The 17,559-nt window shown below is 39.2% G+C and overlaps 1 protein-coding gene across 1 annotated transcript in view; it reads right to left on the bottom strand.

Annotated features, from left to right (window-relative positions):
• The window catches only part of SYNJ2 (synaptojanin 2), a gene marked incomplete at both ends in the record, with an annotated part of 65,714 nt that overhangs the window by 31,350 nt on the left and 16,805 nt on the right, over positions 1–17,559 (bottom strand). The window contains 5 exons of the mRNA XM_080616562.1: positions 818–914; positions 3,662–3,723; positions 5,576–5,659; positions 13,804–14,029; positions 16,369–16,639. Of these exons, the coding sequence (XP_080472688.1) occupies positions 818–914; positions 3,662–3,723; positions 5,576–5,659; positions 13,804–14,029; positions 16,369–16,639 (740 nt within the window). The remainder of the gene's footprint in view (positions 1–817; positions 915–3,661; positions 3,724–5,575; positions 5,660–13,803; positions 14,030–16,368; positions 16,640–17,559) is intronic.

The raw sequence follows: 17,559 nt of genomic DNA, 5'->3' as shown, positions 1-17,559 counted from the left end.
GATAAATACATAACACTTATTACAGGTGTGTACTTTAACCATTCTTCATATTATTCTTAGGGAGACATACTCCAAAGTACTGGATTTCTAAAGCAACAGGCGCTTCAGAGGCAGACTTCCATCAACCTCCCACCAGATTCAGACACCTATTTCACTGCTACAAACCCCACTCTGTGCCAATCTGTGGCTTCACATTAGTTTTAAAAACCTGGCCATGACAATATTGCACTAAAACTCAGTGCAGCTTTAATTCTACAATGCCTGACATTCCTGCTTTCAGGTATTAGTTGTGCCTGGGGACATTCAGGGGCCAGGAAAACCTTTCTCCATGCATCACTGTCATCTGATACTCAGATAACTAATTCCCATCACAATCAGTGCAAGATAGCCATTTCCCATTAAAATCAGAGCAAGACAGCTGGTTTATGCTCAGTGAGCCAGGGTCAGGGCCTGACTCCCAAGCAGTTCCAGCAATTCCATCAGGCATCTGACTGCACAGGTGACTACATACTATGACAAAACTGACCACAATTAATTTTTGCAAATGAGAACTACTCTTAGGTGAATTAAGGCAATATTTTTTTAAAGCCCGATCAAAGAGAATGTGCACAAACGTGTGAAGAAATAAGCAGGAAGGCAGCGCTGGAAATTGAGCCATGAGACTATGAAGCACCACCCTCCCAGTATGCAATATCTAATAAAGAGATAACAGTTTATTTAGATAAACTATTCATCACCTGCTGGCCCAGAAGGAAAACAGAAGAACACGGAGGCTCAGGGGAAATCAGCAGTTAAAAAAAATAAATATTGCTTTTACCTTAAAAGCTCTGTTGAGCACCTCCTCCCCTCCTCTGCTTCCCAACAGGTTAACGATCACTTGTTTTCCATACTGCTCTTTCAGAAGCATCATATGCCTACAGCAAAAGTAACCATAACAGGTACTAAACAAAACCATGTTCTGTTGCCTACTACCTTTTTTAAAATACAGAAGTCAAGATCACTGGTTGCTCCATCCAGCAGAAAGTTTCAGCCACAGCAGCTACAGACATCTTCCTCAGTTTCCTTGCAATCAGTTATTAAAGTACAAACGGTGAAAGGATGCAATTAATGGACACAGTATTCTGTACTGAACTTAAAGAAAGAGGCATCTTATGAAACAGGCCCCAGATCTTTCATGTCACTGTTAGCTTTGCCCTTTGTATGCTCCCACCTCTTGGCTGTCAGCCTGGGAACTACATAGGAAAGACAACAAGAGAAAAAAAAACATATTACACTTTAACAGGAATTGCCCAGCATCTTGCAGGGCTGAGCCTACAAAGAGGTGGCAGCAGCACTGGGGCCTAGGACTCCAGCGCCAAAGCCAGATCAGCACAAACACACATGCCATAGATGACAGGGTTCAAACATCTCTAAGCTACTGCAACATTGAGACATTCACTCTCAGCTTAATTAAATTAAGCAGGAAGGTTAGTAATCATAAGAACTGCTGCACTGGATCAGACCAAAGGTCCTTTCAGCCAAGCAGCCTGACCCAGATTCTTCAAGAAAAAAAATAGGACAAGTATAACGTGGGTGGGTTTTTTTAGCATCTATGCCATCTCTCAAAACCTGATGTTTAGCGACTCCCAAGTCAAGAGCTTTCAGCCAGATGCAGAGGCACCCATTCTCCTCCCAATAATTTTTTTTCAGTTGGCATGCATGTGCTACAGAAGTTGTGCTGGCTCATTAGGAAACAGTTGGATCTTAAAGCCATCTTCTATCATGTACTACCACCACTTTGGTAGTACTTAAAAGGAAGCTGGGTAGAAATACACAAGAAAAATAAAATAAATGAAAAACTCTTAAATGTTGCAAAGTGACATGCAATGGCAAAGCGTCAGGAAAATAGCAAGCACACATCTTCTGCCATGCACCATTAAATCCTATAGCCAGAAACAAGCCCTAAGGAAAACCATGGAAGGGGATAAAAGAAAGAAAAAGTTATCATCATGGCCTTTTAGAAACATGGCTAAATATACTTTCTGGTGCTATTTATGTTCGCAGTTCTGTGATCAGTTCTCTGTATGACAACTCTTCCCATACATTTGCACCTTTCTGATCCCAGCATCAAAATCCTGCTTTGACAATATTGCTTTCATACAACAAAACTGCTGGAGGGTAGATCACCTGCTTAAGTACTGTCAGCAGAGCTGCTTGAGGATTTCCCAGGGAGAGAGGACACAAAAGATTCCACTAACAAGATTACCATTTGCTTCCCATAGTGCCTTCTCAACACATTAACCTATCAGATGGTTAAATTTAATAGGCTACATCCAATCTAACATTCTCAGAAAAGCTGTATCAGGTTGTTAAGCTTCAGAGACTTTTTACTTATAAGCAGTGGCTTATTCCTTGCCCATTTTTAAAAGACTGTCTTTTGCAGATCTGTAAGCAGAGACATCCATAACCTGATCAAAGCAAAGGCTTTATTGTGCACAACGGAAAGAAGGAACAGTACAATCGAACTCACATTCATGTTTCTTACAAGAAAGCTACTCTAAGTACCTTGCTGAGGTACTCTCAATCTCTTGGGCAGCACAAGAGGATGCTAAATACGTTCTTGTTTTCTTCTTATATAAACTCTCTCTGCTGTGGAATGCAAACCTCTAAGATGGAGCTTCAAGGACACTGGGAGGGCTAGTTACCATGGCACCAGATAACCACAAGACCATGAGTCTCAAAGGCAGTTAATTCAGTTGGATTTAAGAACCTTAAAAAGCTTGGAGAATGTAAGCCCAGACCCTTTGGAGCAGGGACTGCTAATGGTGCATAGTCCCTTTAGGTTCTAATCTTTGTTTGGGTTCTTCAGTGCTGCAAAACTTAATAGTCACAAACACCATGTTTGCTAACAGTTGTAGTAAATGAAATCAGGGAATTAAGAGGCCTTACCCAAAATCAACATAAACTCTGATTGGCCAAAACCAAGCCAAACCAGAAACTAATCCCATGACCTGGCACTTACGCATTGAAAACTTTCCTCAGCCTGAATTCTTCACATCTTTTTCAGTCAGTGATATCCATGGGAGTTTGCCCTTAAAGGACTTCATAGACATTCAAAGGAATCAAGCTAATTCATGGCTTTTTTTACAGTTTCCAGCTGACAAGCAGAGTCTTTGTGGTTTAGAAAGTTTTACAAGCCAGTTTTTGGCTAAAGTAGAAAAGCATCAGCATGATAGCATCACACAATACTGATCATAGAATAAGACACTTATTTCTGTATAGCAGTGGGGAGAAAAACAAGTCCATAATTGAATGGAAGCAGTGTTTACTTTTTTATTACCTGGGTTACAACGGTAAAGAACACATGTTCTATGTACTTTAAGTGCAAATTCACATTTGTTGGCTCACAAAGGGTTACAAGGACCTTCCTTTTGCATGTTACTTGGTATTTCTTAGCTTTTACAGAAACAAGCCAGAAGACCAAATTAATTCAATTACCATTGAAAACAGAAAGGAAAGTGCACAAAAATAAGTGAATGAAGTAAAACCACTTAATAATCCAGAACACCTGGGAGACTGGCCACGTGTTTCACATCTCTCAGGATTTGCTATGAAGGCATAAAGTGGAATCTTGGTTAAATGCCAGGCTGCTGTGTTATTGCCAAAGTGGAATGAAGCTTACCTGTCAAAGGCAGGAGCATTAGCTTCTAGACCTCTGTTAAGCCTTAGATGATGGGAACCCACCTAAAAGAAAATATTGGAAGGAAAAAAAAAAAAAAGAGAGAAAAATAACTTCTTAAACTGCTAGAGTCTAAATCACTAGATGTCTCCCTTATTCCTTCAGAGAAAAACATCTTTTTAACACACCAGACACCTACAACTGACTCCACACACCCACACACATAATATCCTTAATACAAAAATTCACAGCTTTTATTAGACAACCACGTTTTCAACTAGAAGTGAAAACATGATTATCATTAAGCAAACAAATAACTACACATCTTTTTCTGGCCAAACAAACCACATCCCTTCGCCAGCTTCCTCTAGTAAATATCCCACACGGCCTCACACGAGTATGCTGTGTGCCAAGCATTCTTTCTGCCCTTCCCTCAGCAGAAAAGGCTGCAGTTATGCCAGTTCTATGGGTTGAGTGTCCCAAGTTCTTTCATCTTTCATTATTTACACAAACTAAAAAAGCATCAGAACAGTTCTTTCAAAATAGGAAGGAAGAAATCCTGTGTCATCAGTCTAATAGGACTTTTAATATGTATGTCAACAACAGGAGCCCTAAACTCCTTTTGAATGACAGCTATTGTTACTATAGTATGCAGAGCTTCTTTCCTCTCCAAAAACTACATTGCTAATTATTTATAGGATCATGCATTGTTTCCTGTACTTCATCATCTTCTTTTGTTTTTCATGAGGTTAGTTTCTGCAATTCTTTCTAACATCAGTGCCAGCACATTCACATCCAAGGAATAAGAGTTATGAGGATTCACCAACATAAATGAAAGCTGCATATCTAATCCAGGTTAGGCAAAAAAGCAGACTGCCCCTACTAAAAAGTTGAAAATTCTGTTTAACTAGAGATGCTACCCACTAGCCAAAAATACTTCAGAAAAAGCTCTTTGGCTTCATAACATACGGAACAACAGTGCTGGATACAGCTACATCATGGGCAGGGCATGCACACGACCATACAGGCAGACCTGCTTTATAAAAAGAAGCAAGTGTGGCACTGGATGGTGCTAACAGACAAGACCACAGACCTTTTAGTCACCTTTCTTTTGCCCTAAATCTAGTAGCTCTGAATAATGCCTAGGTGCTAGATTTAATGATAAGAAAGTATTAAATAATCTTTAAAGTATCTAAAAAACCAGTTATTTTATGCATTCTCCCTACTAATTATATGTAAATAAGTGCAAACTCATTCCAGTTGCTTATCCCTCTGTTAAGAGAATGCAAAGAGTGCTAGGATGATTCTTATTTAATCTTGTAACTGTATATAAAATGTAAGTCAGAGACGAAAGGTAAGCCACTAGGCTTGATGAATTTCCTGACAAAACCCTACGTCTTTGCCTTGCAGAAGATCAGATTAGATCATCTTCACCCTTTTGACTGATATCCAGCAAACACACTATCCAGACATTATATTTTGTTTCAAGGTAATGTACTCCTAGAGAGTTCTTGGTATTCCTAGATACTCCACATTTTACTGGGGAGGTCAGTATCATCAAGCCAACCGAGTGTTTTATAAGGAAAGGTTATTCCAAATCAAACTGAAAATGTTGTAAAGATACTGCTGTAAGTTTCATCTTAGGACATTAGGACACAGTCCCTTACAAATAGTTCCCTGTAGAGACACACAAACACATGAAAATATTAAACTTAACTATAGCCATTTGCCTGATATAGTTCCGTTTATCTGAACATGCAGAATTTCCTACAATGTAAACCTAAAATGACAGAGCTCAGCATTTTCACTGAATGAACTTCGCGGCTCTTTAAAAAAAACTGATTAAATTCTATTGAAGTTCAGAATTCTAAGTAGCAAGAGAGATAAGTAAGGTAGGCTTTTTGATTGTATATTTACCTGAAGCCTCAGTTGCTCCCAAAACAGTGGAACAGAACCTCTGATCTGCACAAAGGAAGAGACGTCATCATCCAAGTAAATTGTCTGCAATAAAGGGAAGGAGTTCTGCAGTTAGATCTATCAGTCTGTGACCCCTTCTTAAGGTGACAGATTACGACACTGAACTCAAAGGGTAAAAAAAGTAAACCATGTATCTCGCTGTATCCACTTACTGCTCAGCCACTTTTCCATAGTCTCACAGGCAGTGGAACAAAGCACAACGTATTTGCTTTCATGTCATCGCAACAGACTCAATTCATTACTCACCAGAAATAACAAAAAATTTAAAACACTAACACTGCAAAGAAGAAAGGAATCTTTCATTCGCAATGAAGATGGATTTGATCTACTAGTGGAGACGCTCCGGAAGACCAACCATATGCTCTCACTCTCTCTCTCAAAACTTAACTGTGCAAAATGTCATTGCTCCTTGTGACCGATGATTGGTAATGCCAGGTGTGGGATAAGCTTATCTCTTCCTTTATTTACTATTTCTTATTTCACTGCGTGTTGTGCCTTGTCAGTGTCCAAATAAGCCAGCAGCTTTGCCACTCCCATTCTGAGATACAGTGAACAGCATGTGATCTACTTCTTTTCCAGGAGACTTACAGTGAGAGGCTCCAAATTCCCTATTTCCTTCCCTAACCAGACCTCAAACTCTCCCTTAATATGTGTTCTTACGATTGCTGCTAACAAGCTGATTTTGAGTCAAATCTATGCTACGTACAAAGGCTGATTGCCCCCTTTGCCTTACCCCTCTACCAGCCCCCAAGCAAGTTACATTATATGTTAACTTAGCACAAAAGGTACTATCTTCAGACCCAGTATGACCACAGAGCAACTGTGCAAAGCCTGGCTCACTCCCCTGACCTATACTTAGTAATGGAATCCTGGCCGTTTTCCACAGAGGATATATGATACACATGATACACATCTCTGTTATCTTATGCATGACAATGAGTCTTCTGCAGCCCTGTGGAGGAATGGTATCCAGGTCATCCAGGTAGCTGCTTCTCTACGCACACCGTATCATTTAGCACAACTGCTGCCAGCCAGCTAGTAGCTCCCAAAATAGCAAAGAACATGAAAATGGGTTATTCTACAGCTTGAATGTGGTTTGTGCTTTTGGGTTTGTCACTAGAAGTGCTGGCTGGGTGGCTTAGTGCCTTAATTTACTTCTCATATTTATATAATCACTATCAGTGTATAATTCTTAGAACTACACATGTGAAAAGAAGTAGTATATAGCTACACCAGAGAGGTAGGTATTTAAATATTCCATCACCAGTTTTATCTAACTGATCTTTACAATATTTTTGCAGAGCATTTACAACTATCCCCATTTCACCAAGAAGAAAGATTTAAGAGGCTTTGTCAGGGACACTGTGTCAGTGTTAGAATGATGGCTAGCCCAGACATAGTGCAAAACTGTATGTTTTTATGGTTTTGGCCTCACACTAATGAATTAGGAACCCTTCTCGGTCACACTGCATCCTTGCACAACCCCTTGCAAGCGAGGTGGCTGCTCAGAGAAGCTTTCTTGCAAGGCCTGCCTCACTTCAAGTAACATGGCTCTAAAAAACGCTCTCCCAGTAAAGTTTTCTAAACATTGATGGCACCTGCGTGCAGGAGCTAATTCCCATGGGAACACACTGGTGCACCTGTTTGCAATTCTGTGCTCAGAAGCATTTGTCCTGCAGCTGGACTACAGAAGGAGTGAGCAGGCCCACCTTCTTTCTCTTTATCACATCCTCTCTGGGACAGGCTGTACCAAAATTAGTCAGTGACTTCCAAACACTGAATCACTTTTTCATTCACAGTCATGGACCCAGAGGAGCTAATTCTAAGGTAAAGCAAATTTCTGTAGCTCCACTGACAGCCTAACATTATCCTGACTCATACTAAATGAGGATCAGGTCCCAAAAAAAGAGTCAGGACTGGCTCACTTCAAAATGTGGCAATAGTCATCACCTTAGAGATGAATGAGTTGAACTGAAACATCTAATGATGGCGAACACAGAAAAGCTTTTTATGAAGTACAATTTGGCCACTCAGGCAGCTTGCCACAGAAGTTCAGTTTTCTTTACAATCTTCTGAACATTGCTGTTTCCATAACTAACTGAAAAATCCACAGCTCAAGTATCTCTCTATGGCCAGCTCTTTCAGAAGTCCCAGCTGCAAATTCTCCAGACCCACTGATTAAAAAATAGTAATAATAATTCTAATTTTAATAATTGCAGCTTAACATCTTGCTGAGCTACAGTTTAAATGGAAAGTATTTCATCAGTTACAGACCATGAATATATATACCTGCCTTCTTTATGCCAAATACAAAAGAAAAATACTGACCAAACATTTCTGCCTTTCTGCATTAACAGATGCTCATATTTCCACTTATTAGTGATTCAACATCATAAGAGTTAACAGATGTTTGTTACTACTATCACTCATATTTTCTGTTCATTGGTTTTTACCCATTACCTCTTCTAACTGTTTTTGGCTCTATTAAGCTGTCCATTTGGAGAACTTAAAAACAACAACAAAAAAGTTCAAACTGTTTGGGAATCATTCCTGTGATCTAAACAGGATGCCCACACCCTGATGTGATGGGCTGGGGGGTTCTCTGCCAGGATAGGGTCTAATACAGAACTCTTCTATGATGATAGGGCATTTTAAAGAAACTGACATTTTTATGCACATTGCCATGTAGCCTTTAGAAACTCAGATGAGGTTTCTGAACTTGGAGCATGGCCTCTCCAACAGAGTCATTCACAAGGAAGTTCTTGGCATTAGCACATTCTTTTTAACTTTCACTTACAGGGCTCATCGTCCTGTTCTCTGGAGCAATCCTGTGCTCTTTCACAATCCTCTCACCTCATTCTTGTGATGCAGATGAGTCCAAAATAGTTTTCTTCCAAGCTGCACATGAGTTGGGAAAAGACCTAGTGTTTTTAATGAGTGGGAGACTCATTAAAATTACTTTTCTGTCAGTCATTCCTTTCTTAAACAGACTGTACCCATTAAGCATTACAACTATGCAAAAATCTTCCCTGAATTTCAGCAATACCTACCGTCCTTCATTCACCACTCCAAGGAACACAACCCCTGATCTTGACATTGCCTTCCATTGTATATGCTCCTTGATCTTACACAATAGTAGCAGCAACAGCTTTCCTACCAGCAGACTTGTTAAGTAAGCAGGTTGAAAGACTGAGACTAAGACTTTCCAGTTCAGGAATGGACGTAAACTGAACAACACGCATGTACACTGTAAGAAACCCCATTCATTAAAATCGTAAATAAGCACTGATAATGCATCCATGTTTAAATTATAGTCATAAATAAAAGATTCCAACTTTGACACTCATTCAATTCCAGGATTTATGCATGGATAAGTACAGAATTTCTTTTCTCATATTCCTCCAAGACTTGACCATCTTTCACTCCCAGTGTTGTTTTTTCTACAAGCACATATCTATCCCACTTTTTTGTTGTTCTACTTTTGATTTTATTACCCTATCCTCTATCAGTCTGTTTCCCTTATTCTAAGTCACAACACAGAAGATGAACAGTTCCTTATATTCTGTTTCCAGAATTTTCCTGTCCTCCATTTTCCTTAACTCATGGACAAGAAATACATCCAAGAACATCAGGCTGGTTTTTCTCTAAACATTCAACAACAATCACATTATATTTTAGACAACGCTTTGTCATTATAGTTGATACAGACTGCTAAATCTCTGTCTTTGGGCTTCGTAATACTATTGTGGAATCTTATCTTTGTCTTAGATCCAAAATGACAGCAAGTTGTTGCCTACTTGCCCCAAGGAGAATGTTCATTCCTATCAAATCCTCAAAACATTTGATGACTACTTCATTAATCTCAAAGGGTCTAGTTCATAGAACAATCCAATCCAGTTATCTGGTTGGATTTTCAGACACATTTCCTGCAGTTTCCTGCCTGACAACATAGTAGGGACTGGATACTTAACCCAAGTGGAAGACCTCTTTGCCTTGATAATAGATCGCTTGTGTTGATTGTCTTGACCTCTGGTGTTAGAATTTGCCATGTTAGACTCTTTTTGTGGTCCCTTTCTCTGACTCCAGGATTAAGTGCAATAGTTCTGACAGTTCAAAAGGATGTTTCTCAATCCTTTTCTGTTGCATATGGCCAGACCTTGCCCCTGTGATCCAACCTGTTAACACAAGCTTCCTGCACCAGTACTGCTAGTAAGCTTCTGAGCAAGAAGCAAACTGCTACTGCTTCTGAGCAAGAAGTAAACATCCACATCAACCAGCTGGTATTCTAATCCCAGCATGCTATGCCCATTCATCACTTGGAATAATTTATTCACTAATCTCCATCACTCAGCTTCATCAGAAATAAATAACTATCCAGTCACATCTTCAAACAGCAAAATTCATTATAGACTCGAAGGGCACACAGAGAAACAGTCCATCCATGATAAAACAGATACTCACAAGGCTTGTTCTGCGATTTCCAGCTCTGTCACACAACCCACAAAGAGCATGGATAACAGATGGCCTAAATACCTCTCCATGAGTCCCTTTAGCCCAGACCACAGAATCCAAGAATGTACTTGCCAAAATAATCCTCTTTGCCCTGCCTGGGGCCATACTAAAACTTGATCCAGAAAATAAATTAACTACGTGATTGCATCCATTCTTCTCCTGGAGAGCTATCCAACATGGTCTAGGAGTTATTGTGAAACAGGGATCATTTTTCTTAATCCACGCCTGACATTTTTTTCTTAAACTGGAAGAAAGGGAAGGTTAATCATGGCATTTCCTTTTAATACCTTGCCAAGGTTTTCATTTTCTTTCTCAAACAGTTCCATGAAGGAGAAGACAACTGAAACCACTCATTTATCTTCAGTAAATTCCAGTTGTTCCCCATAAGTCACGTTATAAGATGTGAAGAGTTTAGCCTAACTCTTCAGAGGATAACTGGGAGAGGAGCTGAAATGTAAATAGTGACAGGCACACAAACTAAATGAAGAAAGCATGCTTGTTTCTCAATGCTATCAGCAGAAAAGAATTAAAAGAATGTGATACAGTCTCAACTTTAAGGGATTACTAGAGAGGAAGAAAAGGTGAAGAGAAACATATAGGCTATTACTGGGAAACAGAAGGATTTTAAAACTACTTGAGGATTAACTGCAATACTGCAAGTAGAGAGGGCTACCATCCCATTACAAAATACTGGTAGCAAATCTGAAAGTACATGTTAGAGGGATTTAAAAAAAAAAAAAAATCCCTTTTCCTTTCATATTTTATTTTTCCTTAAGTGTTTCCTACCTTTTTTCTTCCTCCTTTTTTCTTTGTAAAGATGCAAGCCAAAGGATCAAACATCTGAAAGATACTCTAGTAGCTTTTTTTTCTTTCTTTTTTTTGGAAAAGCAAAAAAAAGCGAGATATTTAACTGTCTCCCCCCTCTTCTTCTCAAACACTGTGAGTCACAGCACTTAAGCGAGCCCACAAAAAATGACTCACCGCAGAGCTAAAATGCCACAACGCTAACTCAGTGGGAGACAAAAGCATACCATCTATGCAGAAGAGAGTTGCCTGAAGATAAGACTAATTATTTCTCCCTTTCCTAAAAACAGAGAAACGTTAGAAGTAATTCCTACAAAAGGAGGAAAAGTCCTCGCTTTTCAGAATCCTAGGGTCTATTTATCCATGAAAGTGCACAGCCAGCATGCCATTATACTGTACAGGCTGCAGCAAATGAAAACACAATGTTATTCAGCCAAGATATTACTTCATGAGCAATTAGTCAGTAGTCTACTATGAAAGTAGGAGAGAGTTTATTCTAGGACTCTTCCTTGGTAAGTGGATGGCAGCTTAAACTGGATCTCAGGCATCCCAGTGGTTAGCCCAACATTGCTTCCTTAGGACATGCAGCTTGGTAAAACTAGTGTTTATCACCATTAGCAACAGCAACCTTCTTCTCTCTTTTAAAAACAAAAACTAAAACCACACAATACTTTAAAAATGCAAGTCCTTGTTAAAATTTTGAACCTACTAGAGCCTTTTACCCTATAACCATTTCACTCTTGTGCTTTTGCTTACCCAGTTGCAAAACACTCAAAAACCTTCAGTCTTCCCACTTCACAGCAGCCCCTGGCTGAACGGGAACAAAGCACAGCAGTTCCTATAAGAGCCTGATCCAGCCCCAGCTAAGGGAGGCTTTAGCAACTAAGTATTGCTTTGCTGCTCAGCAGGAGCAAATCCTCAGGTTTTCTGTTGGGATGCAAAGGCCGTCTTATTTTTCATGCTAATCATTTGAAACACACTGTACTTCAGGAACATAATTAAATAGAATGAGTTACTTCTGACCCAACTAGTAAGCAGTATACCAGAAGTATTTCCCATAATTAGACAACTGCTAAGTGCAGTGCAGCAAACGTGACACTGATCTGAAAGAAAGCTGACAACCCTAACATTTTATTTTCTCTGCATTTCAGCAAGAGAATATTCTTCAAATCAGTAGTGCAATGTACTTTGCACTAATGCTCATGAGAAGGCACTCAACTAAAATAGCAGACTGTACCCTATTATTACTTAAATAGGCATATGTCCCTTCTTCTGTTCCCAGATTCCGGGGGAAATTCCACTTTTTGTTGGGCAGATCTGCATCTGCTCTCCCAGTGCACTGACAGACTTTCTAGGAAGATGTAGATGCTGCAGAACTTGCCTTGCAGTTGCTTTGGACAGAGGCACAAAAGAGAATTATTAGCAGAGAATTCAGAGGCTGACATTAGACCCAAGCACAGCAGGGGAAGAGTCTTGCATCCAACCAGCAGAATTTGTTGAAGCCTGAACACTAAGTGGAAGGCTGCCAAGCCAGCCAACTGAAAATGCAGGCAAACCATGCAAAAGGAAGGACATGAGCAAAGAGCCACCCACAATCCCGATGAGAACTCTTGACTACTGTGCAAGAAATTCACCTGTTGTGCATGCTTTAAGCATGTCTTGGGGATCAAACCTCACTAGCAGACTGGGGAATACCAGTCTGCAATTTCTTCTCCTGCATTCTGCTGAGCAATGCTGCATTGTGTCAAGTCTAAGGTGTTCTCAGACAGAAACAGGTGAAGAGGTTAAAGCTGGGTAAAATTTGACTCCCAGCGAACCCAGCTCCTTTGCTGTGCAGCTTCCTCTTAAGTAGAATGATACATTTGAGCGCTAAGAGTTCTTCATCACAGCACATCATGCACTACCCTATATTCTATAAATGTTGTCCTCACTGGTCTGCTAAAGTCCTGTGAGACAGGAAACTAATAATCATCCTCATTTTATAGCTGAAAAAAATACTGTACAAAGAAGTGATGGCTTCAATCCAATAAGGCAGACTTGACGGATGAATATTTATGATCACAAGATTTTGTATGACTCTAAGTGACTTAGTTAGAGCCAAAAGCAAATCCCAAGCTCTAGTCTTTGCTGAAAATCACCCCCAGCATCTCTAACCAAATTCTTTTACATTAGTGTAGACACAGTTATGCCACTGTAGTGCAAGAGACTTTCAATGGCTAATCCAGCAAACCTGGTTGAATGACCTAACAGTGATATTTAAAATCAACGAAACAGAAATGAAGTGTAGAGACCACGACTTTATAGAAAATCTTTTGAACTAGTTCTTCTCCTATATTCTATAGCATGGAAAACACAATGAATTTTAGAAAAATGCACTTTAAAATGCATGCAGAATGTATAAAAGTGTGACACTGGTTATGGAACAGATTTGAAAACATTCTTTTGTTTAATATATGAACCTCATGACTGATAACTAATAAGTTCCATAAGGCTGAAAAACTTACTGTTACACATGTTGATTTCCCATGTACTAACACACAGAGGTCTCTGAATTGTTTTAAACCCCATGTCTGTATTTCACTACAATATCAAAAGGCCAGACTTTCACATTCAGAAAAAAAACCATAAGTATTAGTGAAAACTGTGTGCATGGAAAAGTCAGAAACCCAGAAAAAGAACAGATTGCAAAGAAGTGCTGAATGGGCAAGAACAAATAGATCTGCCATGCAACAACATTTTAAACATTCTTGGAAAAAACACTTGCTGAGCTCCTCTAATTCTTGTTGGAATTTCTGCCCCACTTAAACTTGAGTGGGATGAATTATTCAAAGCTAGTGGATACATGCACTTACCTGCTCCGTCTCAACAAAGTTGGACACATGTCCGTCATCATTGACCCCTCGAATGTGAAACCGGACACCAGCTCGCTCACAGCTGATGCGAGAGATGAGGCAGGCTTTTGCCTTCTTGTGGGAAGCATAAACAGTGCGAATGTCCACTACCCCACACATCACTTTCAGTAACCAGTCAGAGCAGTTCACCTGGTAGTGTTTGAAGGGCAGGTGCAATAGCTGGTTCCTGAAAGGTTCAACAACATACAGATATATTACTGAATAAAGTAAGACAGACAGCCACGGGTGTCACGCCGCAATAATCACTAACTGAAGCAATTAATATTTTCTGACCCCTTTTCTATTGTACCTTTATCCAAAGCCAGAAAATATCAGAAAGAAATCCTTGTGAACTACTACAAAGGCAACATGGCAAACTGTAATAGCACAGCTACCACCAATGTGCTGCCCTTAGATCTTGTACCTCTCTCTCATAAATTCAGATGCAAATGTCACCTCTTTCAGCTCCACAAATACATTGAAATTTAGTAATCATTTTCATAAATGACAGCGCTGTCAAGCTAATTACTTTCTGAATAATATTGTCTGGACCACTTTAGCATACACTACAGGATGAAGAGCCATTTTAAAATCAAGGATTTTCAGGAAAATTTTTCCAAGCAGAAACTGGACCCATAAGTCAACAGAGATATTGGAAAAAGTGCTACTAAAATTAAGAGGAATGTCTGTTTTAGCCTTCAATTTATTTTAAGATCAACAACCCAAGAAACCTATCATGCCTGGTTAACAGTGACACTAGTCTCTTCTAATATGATGGTTTTCCAAAATGTGCCTTTAGTCACAGATGAGGGTCAAGAAAATCCTTTTTATGATCATATATTGCTCAGTAATACAAGAGTTATTACATCTAGCAAAACCCCTGAAGAATTGTTCTTCTAGAGTACAGCATTTCTCTGAAAAAGGTGCAAGTCATTCTTACCTTTAAATATGTAACTGAAAAAGCAACTCTAAAATGATTTTGTATCTCTTCCACCTCCTTCCCCTAGCTTTACTCACAGACTCAGATTAATTCCAGCAGATGATTTTTGTTGTTGCAGTTCATTTAACAGGCACTTTGTGTTGCTTGCAACTAAGGACATCGGACACTTTTCATTGTGTAACTATTTATTCCATTGTTTACTTCTCTAAAGAACCTACTGTTTGGCCCGATATTTCCCATATCGCATAACTGCCTCAAGATAAATTTTCTAAATGTGATGTTGTCACCATTCCTGTTCCACAACATAAGAAGAATGGAACCCCCTTAAGGGCTACTTCTAGATTAGCCAGAACAGCAAAGAGAGAAAAGAAAAGAAGTTTCAAAAGACAAAACAGGTAAAAAGAGCTGCTTTAAAGGTTGTTTCTTTATTAAGGGATACTGCCATCCTAGGATTTTCATCACGGGAATACAGTTCATTTGTGCCATGTGTCTGACTTAACATGCTTGGTCAACTCTTCGAGAGGGATGCATAATTAGCACAGGTGAAAGCAAGTTTTATGTATCTCTCTTTTGAGTTAAACTCAAAACGATAGATCTTACTAGCCAAAATCGCATCATGGCTAGAAAGATTAGCCAGGCTGAACTGCTCTCTCATTTTTATTTATCATCCATTATGAACTTTTTTTTTTGCTTATTTAATATTCACCTACTTTGGGCCACAGGACTCATCACACATTCTAGCAGCACACCCGCATTTAACAGACATCATATAACCGTCGTTTATTTCCAGTACAACTATGCTTCCTGTGTGACTATCTTTTTGTTTGAAAAGAAAAAAAAAATGAGGGTATGGAAATTCAAGCATTCTGCCAGAACTGTAAAGCAAACAAACAGAATTAAATCAATGTTGAACCCACCTAGGGAAGACAAAATCCAGCATTATGTGCTCACCTTTCTACCCAACTGATACTTACCACAACAAAAAATACTGTTTCTTTGCTTTGTAAGCACAAGAAAGTAAGAAGTACAGAGCAGTGTATCACAGGAGTTTTCTTCCATGCAACACATTTACACTGAGCTGTAAACACATTAATATTGATGTTTTCAACACAAAAACTGGGGCATATTACTGAAACATTAAACTACAGACTTTAAATGCACATACTTTCAAGAAATACAAGATACTTCAGCACAGATGATGGAACTGAGGAACAGTTCAAGTGCAGGTTTCTATTACATAACTTTTAAAGCAAATTATTAAAAAGAACTGCAGGGGAAACTACTCTTGACATGTAGAGACATGTTTCTGTAGTGTGAGCAGTACATCCTATGTTTCCTTAAAAACAGAGAATGTTGTTATTACAATTGCATTTCACTATCAGATTAATTTTAATTAAACAGAAGTTACGTGCTTGACCCAGGTTTACCATGAATTCACTAAGGCCACATGCCCTCTAAAATGACATGACAATGAGATGAAAGGAGGTGCACCTGAAATGCATATGTTTATTTCCCTTTGAGAATGTCTGACCAATAAGATACAGGTAGGGATAACGGAAGACTTTGGTATAACATGCAGTACTAACCAGAAGAACGAGTTACCAGATTCATAGTTGTTATCACCCTGCTTCTGAGCCCGTACAGTCACGTCAAAGTTAGAGCCTGCATTAGGCCAGGAGAAATAGAACATCCCAGAATTTAGAATTTTCTTCAAGGCAGTAACACGCTCCTCTTCCTTGGTTTCTTCCTGGAGAGGACAGAAATCTGTTGCAGTAATTTTGTAAACTTCAGCATCCAGGATTTTTCCCACCGATGTACAGCCTGTCACCAGGACCAGAAAGTGCAGCCGGATGTTACCTAGAAGGTGACAGACAGTTACAAAAGGGTTACAGGTGGACACAGGCTACGTCATTTTGCATCGGTCCTGTCACATGCAGTGCTGACAGGGTTCCAGCAGAGGCCAGTATCTTTGCTTCAGAAGAAAACAAATACAAAAAATGGGCTATTTACATGTCTGGATTCCTTTTGATTGCAGGTAAGTAAGTGCAATTGCATAATACTCCACACTAGTTCTACACTCTCATCCTTTGCTTCATTAGGCTGTTTTCCCACTTACTTTATGAAGTGCAATGAGCTTGGTGTTGGGACACTACTCAAAAATCAAATTTTGTCATGCTAGAGAACATACGTTTTCATTGGATCTGATTGAAGGGAAAGGTAAAAGACTCATCATAGATGAGATAACATGTATTCTTCGCTATGGATTTTTCAACTGACTTCTGATTTTTAAAGATATGAAGCATTCAGCTTTCTTGGTGGCTTCAGCTGAAGCTGGGCATGTCCAGCCATTCAGGAAGTTTCAGTATTACCAATTCTTTAAATTTTCCTTTTTATGTCAGAAAGGAGTGTATATGATTAGATGACACCTTCAATTATCACTAAAAAAATTCCAGCTGTGAATTGGCTGTGAAGCAAAGTGTGTAATGGGTTGGAACTAGAAGATCTTTAAGGTCTTTTGGATCTTCCAACCCAAACAATTCTATGATTCAGGGCCCCAAAACTAAAAGATAAATTTTGATGCTTCAGAACACTTCTGTAACCAGATCTCTCATACACAGCAGGATAATCTAGAACTGTTGCTTGTTCTCGCTGAAATTATAATTAAGAAACAGTAGAACAATTGTTCTGAAAACACTGGTTTTGCTCAGAAAAAACTGTTTGATTCACTTAAATTGGTCTGTAATGGAGACAATGTCATCCTATTCACTCCAGTTAGT

The sequence above is a fragment of the Psittacula echo genome (genome assembly GCF_963264785.1).
Source record: "Psittacula echo genome assembly, chromosome: 4".
In the NCBI taxonomy this organism is placed as follows: domain Eukaryota; kingdom Metazoa; phylum Chordata; class Aves; order Psittaciformes; family Psittacidae; genus Psittacula; species Psittacula echo.
Note: the sequence above shows the minus strand (reverse complement) of the source record. Positions and strands in the feature narration are given on the sequence as shown.